Consider the following 19,228-nt stretch of genomic DNA (forward strand, 5'->3'; position numbering starts at 1 on the left):
AGCTCTGAGGGTTTAGAACAGACCATTGACCTGCTGCACAACAGTCAGTTGGATGTTTTCTGTGGTGGAAATATAACACATTTAATTCTGCAATGCTATATTTAGAATAGACAAAACACATTTTCTCATTTTGTATTTTTTTCATTCTTTATTTTAAATGTGCAATCCCAGCTGTTCATCTGACATCAAGCGATTTAGTTTTGTTGTGTGTGAAAGGCTATGTAAACTGCAACCACAAGAATTCTTGTGGAATTAATATTTATCCATGTAGGTTAGGACCACTGGCCTGTACTGGTCAACATTTAAATGTGTGAGGGTTTTGCACTAGTGTATATAGCGGTCTGTCCTCACTCAATTCTGTTTTCTGTTGATTCAGTCACACACAGTTGTTGGCAGGCCTCCAGTTGCTTGGAGAAGAGCTTGTAGTCTTCACGGGCTGTGTGGAGCTGCTTCTCACACCAGTCAACCAGAGAGCTCCTCAGCAGTGTCACCTTGCATTTGTTGAAGCACCCAATCTAGTAAACAACAGTGATAATAGCACAATGATCAGTCACAGTGGTCCCATGAGGCCCATGATGGGGAGAGGGGGGGGGGGACTACTGGGTCTGCTGGGTCTCACCTCCTCCTTGGCAATAGAAGAGATTTGGTCAAAATCCTTCTCGACCACTTTCTTTACTTCTTCCATCTTCAGTGAGAGAAGAGAGAGAGAATGAGTGGGAAGGAATGAACACACTGATAGCTTTCATGACTGAATTGTTAACTCATGAATGTCGAACATGACCTATGTCCCATGAGTGTGAGTAATGCTGGGAATGCTTTGAAATGGTTACATTTGTCTCCAAATATGTCTTTTTGGAAGTTGCATGGGTGTCACCATTACACATCATTATGATATGCTTTCTGTATTTTGTTTTTGTTTTGGGAAAGTAAGTTAAACACTGACCCTTTGAATACCCTGCTTCATTTAATTTGATTAATGGATTATAGTGTGACAAAATGACCACACACTAGTGAGTATGTGTGTCAATGCGGTTCACTTACAATGGCTTTCTTATTGGGTTTGGCCTTTTCTGCACTTTTGACGGCTGTCTCCAACTCCACTAGTTTGCAAGTTCTTCTGAAAAGCATATCCTACGACATAAAAGTACCCTCAACTAATTAATCATTGACACAACTAAACCAAAAAAGATTCGAAATTTAACTCAAGGACCAATTATTCAACCCAATGAAATCTAGCATTAAGAGTTGCCAGGTCATGATGTACAGTACTGTGCAAAGGGTTTGGGCATGTTTCACAACGCAGTTATGTTATGTCTTCTGCATTCTGGGTGTCAATAGGAAGATTCATATTTAGATTTAAACAATAAACATTCTTTTTGAAATTCTTGAAATCAGTTTAGGTATTTAGATTTGCTGCACTTTGTATGTTGGTAATTAAAAAATGTAAACGATTCATGTAACTTTGAAAGCATCATGATTTTACAGAATTGGTTAAAACTTTTGCACGGTGCTGTATATATTAAATATATTTGGTGTATGTATTTTATGGAGGACCCGTTCAAACCTTCTTAGCCTCTTGGCCACGGTATTCCATGTCTAGGCCCAGCCCCAGGGTGGACACATTATTGTCTGCCACCTTCTCAAAGTTCCTCTATGAAAAAAAAAACATCAAAGAAAAAGAATACAGACCCTCTCCTTCTCAAATATGGTATCTGTAATTTAATTATAGTAGTAGTGCATATATTGGACCAAATACAAATCCTACCTTTACTGCATCAATTACTTCTGAGAGCTTCATGCAAATCCTGTAAACAACCGCCACGCACATTCAGACATTAGGGCCATGGTGCTGATTGTGTTAGTAGGTATGCACTTTCTGTCTTCCTGGCAAACTTACTTGGAAAAGTTCCCAGCATCAGAGCCCCCTTGATTCACACACAGATGAAGGGAGGTGGAAAGATGCCCACAAGCCATGGCTAATTCTGGAAAATCAGAACCGGTTAAAATGTGCCTCGTCAGAAATACCCAATCACTACTACTAGAATTTTGTGACTATTTTTCTTACTTTGCTCTGACAGCACAACCTCAAGGAATTTCTGGTAGAAATGAACATGATGGCAGAGACAAAACTTAAATCAAACTTAACCGTGCATAACTTCAACACATAAACTTTGTGGTATGGTATTTCAATGAATGTTTGCGGAGAGAAAGCGAGGGACAGAAGACCTACCTCAGTGGCAGTCTTACTGAACTGAGACATGCTCAAATTGTTATTCCTCTCATTTTGGAAGAAGCCATCAAGATCCTAGGAATGAAATCAACAATGTGCTCATCAGGCGTATAATCACAGTGCATGATACAATACCTTCTAGAAATTGAACAGTTGCCTTGACGTTTGTCGTTAACTCTGGCACAAACAGACAAGTTGGTGTAGTTTCTCAGATTATAAAACTTTGCCTATTTGCACCAGAACTTATCTACACACTCCTCTATTCACTCGTACTGCACCAGAGAAACATTCTGCTCTTTGCTGTTACAGTGTGTCTACATAGCCTTGTGAGGATCTTGGACCTTGTGGTTTTCTTTCCTCAGCTCCCCCACAGCCTGGCTGAGTCGACTGAAGATGCCCTTATGCACGCGTTGTGTCCTTGGAGGCTGAAGAATACATACATCATTATCAGGAGTATGGAGACAGGTAGAGTGTGGTGCAGTGTTTAAGGATGACACTGGATACAGGTGAGGAGGCAAAACAAAGAACCATTCACTTTGTTTTGTTTGAACCTGGTCTCAGTCAAGTAATTAGGACAATAACCTGCATGACACATACTGTATTTTGATCTCTCTAAGTTAGCCTAGCCCCACTTTAAAGGACATGGAACTTCACTTTGAAGGTGCGCCTTGAAGTTGTTGTCCTTAGGAATCATGAGTGTGTTGGATAATAGTTGGATCATAACTAAAGCATTTCAAACAAGGTTGCATTCATTTATTATTATTTATTTCATTTGGAAAGAACCTGCAGAATTAGAGTTTTTCACAGTTGTTAAGACCTAAAAAGCGAAAATTCGGCACAATCTGCACAACCTTCACATCATGTACCAATCGCTTGACCCAATTTGGAAAATACTTAACACTCCCTTATCTGCACTAGACTCTGATTTTCCTTGTTTACACTCTGATGTCAATTACACATCACCTTGTTGTCAAAACACCGTACACAATGTTCAGTTGTTGCACACACTTCTCTAGTAAAATCTCAAAGCATCAACCTACAAGACACAAATAGTCAAATCTAAACATTCAGGTCTTTTGACCAATTTGCAGTGAGGGCTGCACCATAAAATTGTCTTGAAACTCTGTTTTGTTTGGTAAACTATGGAGAACTTTGAATAGATCGACAACCAGAGAAGGAGAGGGGTAAGATTGAGAGGAGGAGGAAGAGGAGGACAAGAAGGAGGAGGAGTAGGAGGTTGAGGAGTAGGACAGAGAGAAGGAAGAGGAGGAGGAAGAGGAGAAGGAGGAGGAGGACAAGGAGGAAGAAGAGAATGAGAAGGACAAAGAGAAGGAGGAGGAGGAGGAGGAAGAGGAGAAGGAGGAGGACAAGGAGTAGGAAGAGAATGAGAAGGGCAAGGATAAGAAGGAGGAGGAGGAGAAAGAAGAAGGAGAATAGTCATCTCTAATGAAATTTGAGGCGCTGTGGTAGACCATGTTCTCAACCTTGGTTTGAGCATGAGGGAGGCTGGCCAGAGGGTCCAACCAAATCTCAGCCGCTTTCAGGATGGAGAACAGGTAGGAAATCTATTTGCCTTGTGTTGTGTAATACTGCATATAAATAGAATACACTGTGCTCACAGTATTTGTATTTTGCAGGACTGAAAGAGAACCACACTGTGGAGGAAGAACACACACTTTCAATATTTTTTGAAAGCAAAGTAGCATTTTGCAGGAGATATAAATTTGCATTTAGTGATAGTTGTTTTGGGATTTGTGTTTAGAGTTTAAAAAAAACGAGGCATGCTTTCAAAAAATGTGTGTACGCAATTGAGAAAAACTGTAAGCATTTTGTATACAATATAATGTCAATACAATCTAGTGTTTGGTGGAGAACAACGGTATCACACGGTTTACAGTACACTACTTTTCTCTGTGTGTAGCGAAATAAAACTTTTTTTGCTGCATATTTGTGTGTTGTTTTATGTTTGACTATGAAAAATGTAGGCCTACACTGAGACATTTTACAAAAGGAGAAATTCCAGAGTCAAGATTGTCATTCATTATGGTGTGTTCCATTTCGATGATTGTGTTTTCAATTTTGCACTGTGTGCTGTAAATGCTAAGTTGTGTGTACTCAATGAATGTATGTGTGTGTGTTTTGAAAATATGGCTGTGTGTACCAAATGAAAACACAAGTTTCATTTTGTGAACAGTTAAGAGATTTGATAGCAAAGAGTCATCTTGCAAAGGGAGTGTCAGGTTTAGCATTTTGTGTGTGAGGTTTTCAGTTTTCTGTGTGCAGTTTTGATAAAGCCGTTATTGTTTTGAAAAACGGGTGTTAGCAATTGTGAAAAACTGTAACTGGAATGGAAAAAGTACTCTTGACTATATACAGACCTTCTCTTAAACAATCTGACTGGAAGGAAGTGGAAAAAGGGTTTGTATTTGCTTCACCTCTGAGTTGGTCAGCAGACTTTCTAGAGCCTTGTTCTTGCTGAGAGTGCTGTGATTGGCCACCTGCTGCAGATACATCTCTAGGGCTTTGCAGTAGGACTTCCAATCATCTCCGAGGGCCAGGAAACCTGACAGATCCACAGACAAGGTGCACAGGCTTGGAATCTGACAGGCTAATGGCAGGCCCAGCTCTACTCCTTCAACCCAGTTATTAAATGGCCCAGGAAGAGACATGGGTGGTTCTAATCCTGGGGCTCTGATTCTGATCCAACCCAAGTTCAGTTGCTGTGTAACACTTCACTGTTTATCATCTACTGTTAGACAATTCAGTGTCAGTACAGGTACAGGTATAAGCAGATCTACTCCTCAGTCAGCTTGTATCTTAGATGCCATTTACCACATCAGTTATGTTACAATGGTGGTAAGAGTGTTGCTGAGTTATTTAAATGTTCTAAGTATAGCACATATTTATCTATAATTGTTTAATGAACTGGGTCTGAACATTGGGGATCATGAGTGCTCCCTACCAAGTTGTTTCAGAGCTTTGGCTTGTGCTTGGGACTGAGGAGATGACAGTGGTTTTCCTGGAAGCGGTGGGAACTATCAAAAAGAGACAAAAATGTACTGGTTATGGAGCCACATTCCATTAGGCTAACATGTAAGTGAACAATGCCTATTGACATGGATACGAGGCATACATGCCCCACTAATAAAAAGCACTTATCCATAAAAACAGGCCCATCATGCACCAGGGCTGATGTGTTAAGAGGGCATGAATGTCCCAACACAATGTGATGGTCAGTACACCAGGCTTTGGGTTAGGCATGAGAGCGATAAGGTACTGACTATGATCCCCTGCAGTCCAGGCACATCCTCCTGACTGAACAGACTTTGCTGCAGCCACTCAACGTCCTCAAACGTGCGGCAAACGCAGACCCCCACCTCACTGTTTAGCTACTCAGAGAAGGGAAAGAGGGGACAGAGAGAAAAAGAGAGAGGAGGGATTCAAAAGACGAGTAGATGAATTGATTACAGGTATGATCAGTTATCGGGTATAAGAGGTATAAGTGGATTGTGATGTGAGTTTTGGCTGACCTTCTGAGAGGTGATGGTGAAGATGAGGGCATCTCCATCCTCAGTGACCTCTGTGACCCTGATGCTGTCTGCGCTGATCCTCAGACCTGATTCCTCCTGAGATCAGTGGGAGTCCGTGCAGAGCACAGTGAGAGTGCACAACAACATGGGCATTACAGTGTGAACAGTAACATATTGCAGGTACAGTCATACACACATAAAAACAACACAACAGCACACACAACCCCACACAGACCCAAGACATTGTGTATGCAGGTGAAACTGTGATGAAACAACATTTATCAGTTTTGTTCACAATTTTAAGTGTCCCTCAGAAAGGTTTAGTCTACTTTAAAACCTCACAGGTTTTCTGTCCTCTCTTTAGAGCCTTTTAAACAGGAATTATAGATAACTCAAAGTTGGAAAGAGGCAATGAAGATATGGAGCTTAACTCAGCGGCACATACCTATTGCAACTTTCGTTTCACAGTTCACAGAAATTGACAGCATTTTGATTTAACTTATAAAATAAAATGTTGTGTCCCATAAGTACATAGCCATGACATACAGCATGTATTATTGTTTAAACACTGATCATTTCTTTCTTATTATTGTTTAAACACTGACAGCTATACTGTGTCATCACAGGATAGCTGTCATGTGACCATGTGATGATCACGAGCAGTAAAGCTGTGGAAATGTCATTGAAAACTTACCATTTTCGTCCTGTGTAATTATGTGTCTTAATGCCTCCTCCAAAAATCCTTTGACGTGATCTTCAGATTCTTTACTTTCTAAGTCCTCTGGTAAAGAAGAGAATTCCACAAAGACTATTCCACTGCATAAACCACAGTCATCAAAAAAACGTCTGAGCTTGACAGGATTTCCTTTAGGTTAAAGGTCAACATTGCCTCATAAATGTGTTTTCTGGAGGAGCAAAAAAAGGGAGTTAGAGAAAGAGGGTTACTGAGTAACAGCTATTTTACAGGAGCAATGAGAGCACACACAGCATGGACTGCTGTTGGTGGACCATTCTATCACTGACAAACACTTCAATTCTGTTTAGAAAAGTATTGAAATTAGGCAAATATATAAAAAACAATAATTGTGACGTTAACTTTATAGGCCTTAGGCTAGCTTTTCTATTGTATCATTCCGTTCCAGTATTATGGGAAATAAAATCTCTCACAAATCACACATTTTAAAATGAACTAGTTCAGTTCATAGTTCATAATTCAAAAAATTTGAACTAAGTTCACAGCTCCAAAAAATGAACTAGTTCAGTTCTTTTTTTCAATATGTTGAGAGCTAAAAAAAAAAATATCTAAATCTCTATATGTCTGCAATACCGCTTTCGGCCTCTATGCAACTTTGTCGCTCTCACACTTGCCAGGCATTGACAGTAAAATAAAGCACACGCAGCGATTTGAAACTGTTAAATGACTGTTAAATGTGTGTTTTTCGCCTGGAAGTCTCTAGAAATCTGGCACCTTATTGAACGAAATTAAAAAGACTGAACGTTCACAGACACCAGAATGAACGCGTTCACAGTATCGTTCATCAGGCAATAATACACAACGTTCAGTTCACGTTCACCAAAATTATGAACGAGTTCATGAACTTTCGTTCAATGAACGCGTCGTTTACATGAAGTTTCCACACGCAGAAATCCTGTATTTATTTTGCATTTTGACTCTGAATATCGAACTAGCTTATCTGCCGCGGTATGATTCACGTGAGTGTGAAGCGTCACTGATCCAGTTCCGACCAATGAGCGATCACGATTACTACTTTGTGATGTGAGTGAGTCGCGGTCTGTTGGTAAACAAAGATGGCGACGCCCAGTCGAAAGCGGTTGCGTTCAGAGGAAAATCCTGCTTGCTGTATGCATATTTTAGAGAATTGTGACGAAAATACCTGCGTTTTAACTCGAACAAGATGGGACACATTCAGGAAGATCGCAAAAGAGTGGATATCGCTGAAAGGGAGAGAGAACAACGCCGTGTTGCCAATTGTACACATGTTGGACAGTGAATACTGTGAACTGGAAACACTCCCCTGCTATCATACCTCCTGCTACAAACGATTTACTGATAAAAGACAGCTGTTCCATGCTAAGGAGAGACTAGAGAAACAGAAGTCAGGTTGTACTGGTGAGTAGGCCTCAATTTATATTTGCTGCACGTTTTTTGTCAATAACAGGCGAAGCCTCAGTCATAATCAGTAAAACAGCATTTCTGTATGACTAGCCTAAACTCCTCAAAAAAAGTCCGGAAACATTTCTTCAGTCGGTTATCCCTCCCCTTTAATAATACCAATTGGTATTGTATTGTATATTTTTGGAAAGCCTGATTAGTCACCTTTACAACGAGGTACAACTGGTAAGGATCGTGCATTCGTGGAAGGAGCAACACAGCTAATCGTGCGGGTAGCGGCCCACATTTTTTTTGCCAAAATCCTAAAAAAAAGTTCAGAAACGTTTCTTCAGTCGATTATCCCTCCCCTTTAATAATACCAATTGGTATTGTATTGCATAGCGTTGGAAAGCCTGATTAGTCACCTTTACAATGAGGTACAAATTGTAAGGATCTTGCATTCATGGAATGAGCAACACAGTTAACCGTGTGGGTAGTGGCCCAAAAAAATGTGCCAAAACCCCCTGCAATATTCTTCTGTTGGTATTCACTCTTGTTTTGAGTTGCTTGGTGGATTTGATGATTCTCCCACAGTATTAAGAAAAAAACGACACATATTGACCATTTTTACACTTTATTCATTTTACACTGTCAGGGACCTCAGTAGCATGTGGATTGTGCATTCGTGGAATGAGCAACACAGCTAACCGTGTGGGTAGCAGCCCAAAAATGTTTGCCAAAATCCCCTGCAATATTCTTCTTTTGGAATTTAGTGAGATATCGGAATGACATTCTGGAGCCAATGGCAACCCCATATCTCCATAATCTGGGACCTAACTCCATCCTCCAGGATGCAAACGCTCGCCCCCACAGAGGCAGGATCATCACAGAGTACCTCCAGAACTTGGGAGTGGAGAGGATGGAAAGGCCTGCCGTGAGTCCAGACCTCAACCCAATTGAATACTTGTGCTGCTTGGGCGTGCTGTACGTGCCAGAGTGACCAACGCAACCATGTTGGCTGACTTGCTACAAATTCTGGTTCAGGAATGGGATGCCATCCCACAGGAGGTGCCAAGCTGTTGTGGCCGCGTATGGATCTTCCACATGCTACTGAGGTCCCTGACAGTGTAAAATGAATGAAGTGTAAAAATGGTCAATATGTGTTGTTTTTTCCTTAATACTGTGGGAGAATCATCAAATCCACCAAACAACTCAAAACAAGAGTGACTACCAACAGAAGAATATTGCAGGGGATTTTGGCAAAAAAATGTGGGCCGCTACCCACACGGTTAGCTGAGTTGCTCATTCCACAAATGCACGATCCTTACAAGTTGTACCTCGTTGTAAAGGTGACTAATCCGGCTTTCCAACGCTATGCAATACAATACCAATTGGTATTATTAAAGGGGAGGGATAATCGACTGAAGAAATGTTTCCGAACTTTTTTTGAGGAGTTTATGCCATATCATATAGGAAAAATCGAATTCAAAATATTATTGGGACATGCCATCATGTTCATTGTTATTTCCAGACAGTGCAGGTCCTTCCCCTAAGAGATTGCGTTCGAAAACAGAAATGCAGGGATCTTCAGCAATACTTCCTGAAGTCTGTTTGATCTGCAAGAAAAAGGAAAGATTTACAACAGTCAAAGGAACGAGAGTGAAGGATTAATTGGCCAAAGCAGAAACAGAAAACTGCGGTAGTAAACTTAGTGTAATACATTCTTGGAATCTCTCGTAGTTTCAGTCTCATATTGCAGTGTTTGTAGGTAGCCTACTGACTGAGGTTTATAATTACTACTGTGTACATTTAAAAAAATGTTTCCCTTCACATTCAAAATAATGATATAAATCCTTGCAAAAATAGATCAAAACTTGTGATTTATACTTGTTTCTTGTAAGTGAGTGAGTCATATTTAGGCTTACCAGCATACTCTAAAAGCATTATGATTGAATTGACTGCTAGCCTAGTCCATACCCCTATTGTCTCTACTACATGTTTTATTCAAGTTCTTGTTTTAATAGTTGGCTTAGTCCTCATTGAATTTACATCAAAATGTTCAGGGCGACTACGGGAGGCAGCAGAGCTGAAGCATGATGAGAGTATTTTGATGCAGATACGTGGGAAAGATTGTGTAGCAGTGGAGGCCAGGTATCACTGTGGCTGCTACAGAGCGTATACTACACCGCGTTCCACATTATTATGCAAATTGGATTGAAGGGTCATAAACATTCATTTTTTAGTTTTTCAATTAAAGTCATGGGTAATATTGTGTCTCAGGGCTAATTGAATGATTGAAATCAATCTCAGACACCTGAGATAATTAGTTTGATAGGTGAGCCAAATCAAAAGAAAACTACTTAAGAAGGATGTTCCACATTATTAAGCAAGCTACATGTTTCAGGCAAAATGTGGAAGAAAAAGGATCTCTCTGCTGCTGAAAAGCGGCAAATAGTGCAATACCTTGGTCAAGGTATCACAACATTGGATATTTCCAAAAGAATTGCGCATGATCATTGGACGGGGAAAATATTTGTCACTGATTCACAGCACAGGTGGGTTCGTTCAGACAAAGGCAAGATAAGGAATATTTCTGCCAAACAAATGCGTAGGGTCAAGAGAGCAGCCACTAAAATACCATTGAATAGCAGCAAACAGGTGTTTGAAGCCGCTGGTGCCTCTGGAGTCCCACGAACTTCAGGATGTAGGATGCTCAAGAGGTTTGCAAGTGTCCTTAAACCTTATTCGGCCAACCCTCAACTCAGCTCACAAGCAAAAAAGGTTGCAGTGGGCTCAGGTCTACATAAAGACTAACTTTCAAACTGTTTTGTTTGCGGATGAGTGCCGTGCAACCCTTGATGGTCCTGATGGATGGAGTAGTGGATGGTTGGTGAATGGCCACCATGTCCCAACAAGGCTAACACGTCAACAAGGAGGTGGCGGAGTCATGTTTTGGGCCGGAATCATGGGGAGAGAGCTGGTAGGCCCCTTCAGGGTCCCCAGCGGTGTGAAAATGACCTCGGCAAAGTATGTAGAGTTTCTGACTGACCACTTTCTTCCGTGGTACAAAAAGAAGAGCCGCGCCTTCCATAGCAAAGTCATATTTATGCATGACAATGCACCCCCTCATGCTGCAAAGAATACCTCTGGGGCATTGGCTATAGCAGCCAATGCCCCAGAGGTATTCTTTGCATAAAAGAAGAGAAACTCATGGTGTGGCCCCCATCTTACCCTGACCTTAACCCTATTGAGAACCTTTGGAGCATCATCAAGCAAAATATCTATGTGGTTGGAAGGCAGTTCACACCCAATCTGGTGCTCTGGGAGGCTATTTGGCATCCTGATAAGACATTGAAGCAGAAAACAATCAAAGAACTCATGAGTTCAATGGATGCCAGAATTGTGAAGTTGATATCAAAGATGGGGTCCTATGTTAACATGTAACTTGACCTGTTAAGATGTTTTTGATTAAAACTTTTTTTGATTTCAGTAAATATGGCCTCCTAATGCTGCAAATTTAACAAATGACAATTTTGAGTTCTTTACAACCTATAAAATATCTTGAAACTCTGAGACTTTGAAACTCTGCATAATAATTTGGAACACTGCATTTTGAGTTTTTTATTTTTTTTTAAAATACTGTTATCATTGGGAGGTTTGTTCAATACAATTTGAATTATACTCTAAAAGTTGATGACTTGAAAATTATACTGACTGTATGTGCATTACTATTAAGGAAAATCTGAGCAAAGTGTAATTTGCGTAATAATGTGGAACGCGGTGTAGATTCCTTTCTAAGACTCAATCTGAAACAGGAAGGTTTGTATTAATGAGAAATGTTATCCCCAAAACATTTTTTTAAAGAATGTGAACTTATACCTGATTGAATTCAACTTTGCTGAGGGAATTTTAATCTCACGTCGGTCTCCTCGGCTGTGAACTTTTCCGGTCTTCCTCCAGGTAATTCCGCCATTATAATAACAAGCCGCTATGGAATATGCGCTCCTTGCTCTTAAAGGGAATGTGAGATGACGCTCTGATTGGTTTATTGCATATTACGCCCAAACCACACCTATGGATGAGTAACCTCCTTTGGACCAACCCATTTGACACTTGCGCTGGGCGCAAGTGTCTTTTTTCCGCCGTTATAATAGCAACTGCGCCATAGAGCCGCCCACACAGCTACTTGCGTTTGGCGCCGTCCTACTTGCGTTTCTGATCGTCTAAATAGGGCCCTATATGTCTATGGTCGCGACCCAGTCTTTGGGAAACAATGGACTACACTACCATCCGGTTGTTACACCTTGGGCCCTATCTTGCACCCAGCGCAATTGACATTGTCACCGACGCATGTATCATTCCTATCTTGCACCCGGCGCACAGCGGGATTTTCCCACCAGAGGCGCGCGTCAAAATGACCTTGCGTCGACATGGGCGGGCCGGAACAGAGAAGGCGTTTCTCGGGCACAAGTCTTCCTTTGTGGTATCTTGCAGTTTCAAAACGACAGTGCGCCATTGACCAGAATAAACCTAGTCTAATGTCTGAGGCGCATTGTCTAGAGTCTGTAGCGGGCTTTCAGACGCTATTTTAACGGGGCATGCTTGGCCGTACAATATAGGACCTATAGGCTACACTTTACTTCTGTCGTCTACACGAGAGATTTACACCAATTTTTTGGCAAGCCATATATAATTACAAGGAAAATAAAGTATTTACCACATGAGGAAATCATTGTGATATCCGTATCCAAGATATTTTAAGGCATACATCTAGCGTACACATTGACCCAAATTATTCAAGTTAATTGAAGCTGCGTGACATTTGATTTATTGTATGGCTTTGTTGCATTTATTTCATGCCAGTATTATTATAGTATTATTAAAAATCTCTGTGTATGTGGCAGTGGCGGCTGGTGATTTTTTTTTTTGGTGGGGCTATTTGAGCGGGGGGTCTGGGGGTTCTCCCCCAGCAGTGGTGGCTGGTGATTTTTTTTTTTGGTGGGGCTATTTGAGCGGGGGGTCTGGGGGTTCTCCCCCAGACATTTTTGAATTTCGTAGATGTGATTTCCTGCATTCTGGTGCATTTTCGGATGGCCAGCCGGAGATCCCAAATCATTCACAATGATAAATTTGTTGTTCGCTATTTCATGTAGGCCAATAAATTAAAAACGAGACGTGAGCTGTTGATGCAGAGAAGTGCTGCTCAGTTTTAAAACAGCCCCTTACCTATACCAATAAAATAACTCAAACCAGTCAATACCAATGGTCTAAAGACAATATTAATATATCTGCCATGTAGAAATCAACTGTTTCACAGGTAATGATAATGAACAAGTTACATGTTTATTATGGTCCATGTCCAGATAGAAAGTGCCAACACATAACGATAAATTATACTAGGGAACAACAGTTTTTTGTTACTACAACTACTACAACAATTTAGTTTTTTTAAAGACATGTATACTGCAGCTGTATGAGTATGAGAAGAAAGATTATTTTAACTGGTATGAAACAGTAACAGCTCACAACTTAGAAACAACAAATTGCACTCTTGACCGCACATGTTTTTAAACGCGTTCTGACCAATGCTTCAGTTCTGTCATTCCTGTCTGTGTCCACGAACTGTCTATCACACGCACTTGTTTTAAACAGCAGGCAAAGAAAACAAAAGATGGCATTGACATACCCACAGCTAGCCATGCCTTTCGATCGAACCAATCTCGGGAAAAGCTTCTGGTGTATGTTTTCCCCTTTTCTCGCGTCTGTTGGGTTATTTTCACTTCTGGCTTGTCTGGTCCGAGTTGTTTAAAGGTACCCAGTGCAACTTTCGAGGCTTAAAAATAAACATTCAATTTCCAGTCTTTTTTACACGTAGTAAGTTTCAATAACTCCATACCATTACATACCGACATTCAAGCAGCAAAGATGACACGTCGTTGTGTGGTGAGAACTGATAGAAAATCGATAACAACAACAATCGCCGCCATTTTCTTTATTTTTTGTTACCTACAATAAATAAAGCAGGCTTCCAGTCAATGGAAAAATGGCTTCTCCCCACCGGCGATTGTTGTTGTTTACGATTTTCTATCAGTTCTCACCACACAACGACGTCTCATCTTTGCTCCTTGAATGTCGATATGTAATGGTATGGAGTTATTGAAACTTACTACGTGTAAAAAAGACTAGAAATTGAATGTTTATTTTTCATTGAATGTTTACATAAAGTTGCACTGGGTGCCTTTAACAATTAGCTTTTCCGCAAAAGTTCTTCTTCCAAAGGGATGCAGATGTAAGGATTTTACTGAATTTGGGGCTAGCTGAGCTCCCACAACTACATCCGACGTCGCCATGCTTAACACTTCTCTGCTAGAATGGAAAATACCTGTTAATAGGCCGTAAGGTGAACACGGTTTTCGTTTCAGCCCGTTCCACTCACTGGCATCTACACAATCTTTAGCTTATAAAAAAGAACGAGTCGTGGTTAGTTACCAAAAAAAAGTTCGTCGCTGATTTTCCAGTCGATTGTCTATATGGCTTTGTTTTATGCAGAACTAGAGACTTCAGAGCGTAATAAGATTTTTGTCGGGAGCCGTGCCACGGTTCGACACGTGATCATGCTACACCAATGAGAAGGCTGCATTTGTCAACAGAATGTAAAAATGGCGGCTCCCGTGTGGTTAGAAACATCGTTAAAGATAGAGGAAAACATCCGAACATCCTCAAAAGTGGGCTAAATTAATTCTAATTAGTGCTGTATAGATAGCCGCGTCCAAGAATAACAATGAGGCAAATATACGATAATGTTATTTTTATGTTAAGTCATTTACATCAAGTTTAACATACATGGGAATACCCATTACTGTGGATCTTACATGGACTGTGAACACCCACCGAAGAAATCAAGGCAAAGACTGTACTTCCTACATCAGCTGAGGAAGTTCAGCACCATCAGCTGTGTGTCCAGACAGCATCACTTGGTATGGGAACTGTACAGCCTGTGACTGCAGCACCGAATCATCAGAGCATCTCTCCATATTCTGCAGGAGACCTACAAGAAAAGACCTACCTACCAGCGCCCAAGGTATTGTAAAGGATTCCTAACATCCTGACCATGGACTTTTCAAAACACTGAGGTCAGGCAAACGTCTCTGCTGCTACAAGACCAGAACAGAGAGACTGAGGAGGAGCTTCTTTCCTCAAGCATTCCTTATCCTTAACACACACAATGATTTTAAAACATCAATTACACCTTTTTTCACACACTGCTCTTTAAACTCCCTCTTGCTATTTATGAAAAATATTTCTTGATCTTTCTTTCTTCACACTCGCACAGAAAAAACAGTAGTATTTTTATGTATGTGACAAATAAACCTCCATGTATCAATAAAAGGCAGTAATTGTAAATACCAATGACCATCTGTTTGTTCATTCATTCATTCATTCTTCCACAAATGAAAACAACACTAATGAACCATAAAAACACTCTTTATGAAACATGAAATATGATATATAAAACTGTACAAAACTGAATAAGAAATAACAGATTAGGGACACTCAGTCCTCACTGTTAGTGTCAGTGTCAGGACAGTTATCTTCCAGTTCCTACAGCAACGACATAGGTCAACTATGCAACACAATCCTGCAGAAAAACATCTGTCTGTCTCACAGGCACCTTTGCAGCCACAGTGTATCACATGCAAAACACTGTCAGGGGCCGGATTTCTAGTCATCCAGGTGACGTGCAAGTTCCCATTCTCTATTTGCCAATCATATCCAGCAGGTGATGGAGCACTTATATTATGTTTGAGACAGGACCTCATTATTGCAGCCTGGTAGTTTGCCCTTTTGCAGTGCTGATGGAGGGCATCAGTGGTAGGGGGAATGGATAATTCTGCCAAGGCTGATGATGTCATACAGAAAGCCTTGAACCTAGCTTTATTTACATTATCAGCAGCCGACTGATCATATAAGTGGCATACATACTGGCAAAGAAATGCAAATGTTGACTGCTCCAAGTTTAAGTTAGTACCTAAACTTTTAAAAGCCTTTAGGTACTCATCTTTCTCACATGCAACAGAAAATGTCTTTTTTGTCTCCTTTGCCATTAAAGGCACTTGTGGAGTCACACCCAGAAAATGTTTGAATTCCGATCAAGGCTGAAAACACACTGGTTCCAAGAGCTGATGACACCTTGGTAATGTCAATGATACATGTCCTGTTGCCAGTCCCTGTGAAAACATATAAAGTGAATGGCAAATCTGTCTGCACACTTACAGCAATGACTGCCACATCTGTAGATGCCAGACAGTGTAGCGGGTTGAAACGGAAACAGGGTTCACCTTACAGCCTATATGAGGATGTGCATGTGTGTGAGTGTGAGTGTGCACACACTGGGCACCTTCACGAGGCTTCTCTCCAGTCTTCTCTTCCACACACACACACACACACACAAACAGAGTTGAAGACCTTGTAAATGTTTTCCCACATAGTATGTTTTTGCATATGAAAATGCCAGTGAAAATGCCTTTACATATTGTAAACATATAAAAGGTCAGGCACATTTATGTGGACCTTCCCTGCCATGTTCTATCAGGTGACGTTTTAAAGACCCAGCTTGTTTAGAAGTTTTTCCACATTGGCATGAGTATCAACATATGCATTTGAGAAGGGCAAACTTCACACTTCAGAATTCAAGCATTTACATGGCTTTTCTTCACTGTGCAACCGCTGATGGCATTTCAGACTTGATGTCCTAGTGTAGTGTTTCTCAACCACTGGGCCGTTGCACTTATCCTTATTACTACTGTATTTTGTGCTGTGTCTTACTGATATAATGTATTTAACCCTTATTTAATGTTAATCACAATTACAAACGAGGGTCTGACAGGGCTTACAATTAGGTGTGAGTGCTCCAGATCAATGAGGAAAGGTCAACCCCCTCGCTGGATTTCTAAAGTTGGGATGATTATTGTATTTCTGTAATGACTTCTTACAATGTTGCATGGAATTGTTTGTGTATCATCTAAGCCTATGATTTCTCATAGTTAAGATCACCTTAGCTGACGTAGGAAGTACAGTCTTTGCCTTGATTTCTTCGGTGTGCTGGGTGTTCACAGTCCATGTAAGATCGTCAGTAATGTGTATGCCCATGTATGTCAAACTTGATCTAAATGACTTAACATAAAAATAACATTATCGTATATTTGCCTCATTGTTCTTCTTGGACGCGGCTATGTATACAGCACTAATTAGAATTAATTTAGCCCAATTTTGAGGATGTTCAACCCTCTGTTCCGTTTTCCCTACCTACCGTACCTACCATCCTTAGTGTGAGTATGTAGGGTGTTCCGTTTTCCGATTTCCCATTTCCGCGTCGAAAAGAAGTATACTCAAAGGACCCGTATCTGTACTCATAACGGTCAAAACGCTGAGTGTGGAAGCAGGGTACACTGTCCATTCTCAACGGCCGCCATCTTGTCAACGTAGCGGAAGAGGCGGACCCAGGCAGAGCCGCTCAGCTCGAAAAAGACGAACGCGGGGCTTGTCGCGATCGTAATTTCCGGTAAGTGCACCACGGAGTATTAGATTTTGGAACAGCACTCACCTGCTGAGAATCTGCGTACCTAGTGAGTGTGTACTGTGTACTGCGTATAAGTATAGGTACGGTAGGTACGGTAGGTAGGAAAAACGGAACACAGCGCAAGTGTTTTCCTCTATCTTTAACGATGTTTCTAACCGCACGGGAGCCGCCATTTTTCCATTCTGTTGTCAAAAAGCAGCCTTCTCATTGGTGTAGCATGATCACGTGTCGAACCGTGGCACGGCTCCCGACAAAAATCTTATTACGCTCTGAAGTCTCTAGTTCTGCATAAAACAAAGCCATATAGACAATCGACTGGAAAATCAGCGACGAACTTTTTTTTGGTAACTAACCACGACTCGTTCTTTTTTATAAGCTAAAGATTGTGTAGATGCCAGTGAGTGGAACGGGATTCATTTTCTAAAGCACTTTTCGTGCTTCACCTTGCGGCCTATAACAAGCAGTGGTGCATCTTGGTAGGGGCTCTAGCCTTCAGCGCCCGTAACCCATAAAATTCCTCGACGATGATTGGCGGATGTGTATTCTTTTTTGCCTAGCAACAGGGGAGCCATTGGCTTAAATACAGCACACACGGGCTGATCGACCAGGAGCCCCGGCAAGACATCCTATTGGCTACTACACCAAAAATGATAAACGTTCACGTTTCAAACGTGGAACTTGAAAGTGAATGTAATGTAAATATCATTTTGGAGAGTTCTAAACCCATTCTAAAGCAAAATCATCAATATCATTGTATTAACACAGGTTATTTTTTCAAAATGAGAGATTATTTTAAAAAGAAAAGAAAAGAAAAACAGGCAGTCAGGTCAGCGGGGGGGCGGAGTCCCAGCGCACCCTATGGGCGAGCCGCCACTGGTATGTGGACTTTATTTATGTACCTTGGGTTTGGTCAGCTGGTGCACTGGGTTGGGTGCCGATTTCCATGCCCCCAAATCCCTGCACGCTCTCAGGCGTGAGGGTAGACGTGGCGATGTCCTCTGCTGCCGTCAGGTCCTGGGTCGAAGCAGATCCACCTCCCGTGAGGCCACGAGAACGTGTATTACCTTCCAGCTTGGATATCCCACGTCTCCAGACGTCATTATAGCGTTTTCGGCACCGTTTTCGGGTGCCCCGTAGCAGAAACAATCATGGCAATATCTTCCCATGCTTGCTTGACTTTGCTAACTTTTGGAGGGTTTCTCGCATCCCCATACATATCTATCTCCCGGCTTTTTACAAAGTCATACAATAAATCAAATGTCACGCAGCTTCAATTAACCTGAATCATTTGGATCAATGTGTATGCTAGATGTATGCCTATTTTTAAAATATCTTGGATATGGATATCACAATGATTTCCTCATGTGGTAAATATTTTATTTTCCTTGTAATTATATATGGCTTGCCAAAAAATTGGTGTAAATCTCACGTCGGTCTCCTCGGCTGTGAACTTTTCCGGTCTTCCACCAGGTAATTCCGCCATTAAAATAACAAGCCGCTATGGAATATGCGCTCCTCGCTCTTAAAGGGAATGTGAGATGACGCTCGGATTGGTTTAATTGCATATTACGCCCAAACCACACCTATGTCTGAGTAACTTCCTTTGGACCAACCAATTTGACACTTGCGCTGGTTTTTTTTTCCGCCGTTATAATTACCAACTGTGCCATAGAGCCGCCCAGACAGCTACTTGCGTTTGGCGCTGTCCTACTGTACTTGCGTTTCTGATCGTTAAAATAGGGCCCCTTCTATGAAGCGGGAAATATGGGCGGGGT

At 41.2% G+C, this 19,228-nt stretch overlaps 1 protein-coding gene across 1 annotated transcript; it reads right to left on the bottom strand.

Moving 5' to 3' along the window:
* Positions 1-279: 279 nt before the first annotated feature.
* LOC308373612 (sorting nexin-5) lies at positions 280-18,553 on the bottom strand (the record flags this gene model as incomplete). Its single annotated transcript, XM_080849182.1, has 14 exons — positions 280-515; positions 620-685; positions 1,042-1,131; positions 1,565-1,651; positions 1,766-1,805; positions 1,898-1,982; positions 2,066-2,096; positions 2,231-2,305; positions 2,572-2,655; positions 4,666-4,793; positions 5,193-5,265; positions 5,512-5,619; positions 5,761-5,856; positions 18,518-18,553. The coding sequence occupies 14 exons, from the start codon at positions 18,551-18,553 to the stop codon at positions 348-350; spliced, it is 1,167 nt and encodes a 388-aa protein (XP_080705308.1). The 3' UTR covers positions 280-347.
* Between the last annotated feature and the right edge of the window lie 675 nt (positions 18,554-19,228).

Source organism: Sprattus sprattus (assembly GCF_963457725.1).
Source record: "Sprattus sprattus genome assembly, chromosome: 12".
Lineage (NCBI taxonomy): Eukaryota > Metazoa > Chordata > Actinopteri > Clupeiformes > Clupeidae > Sprattus > Sprattus sprattus.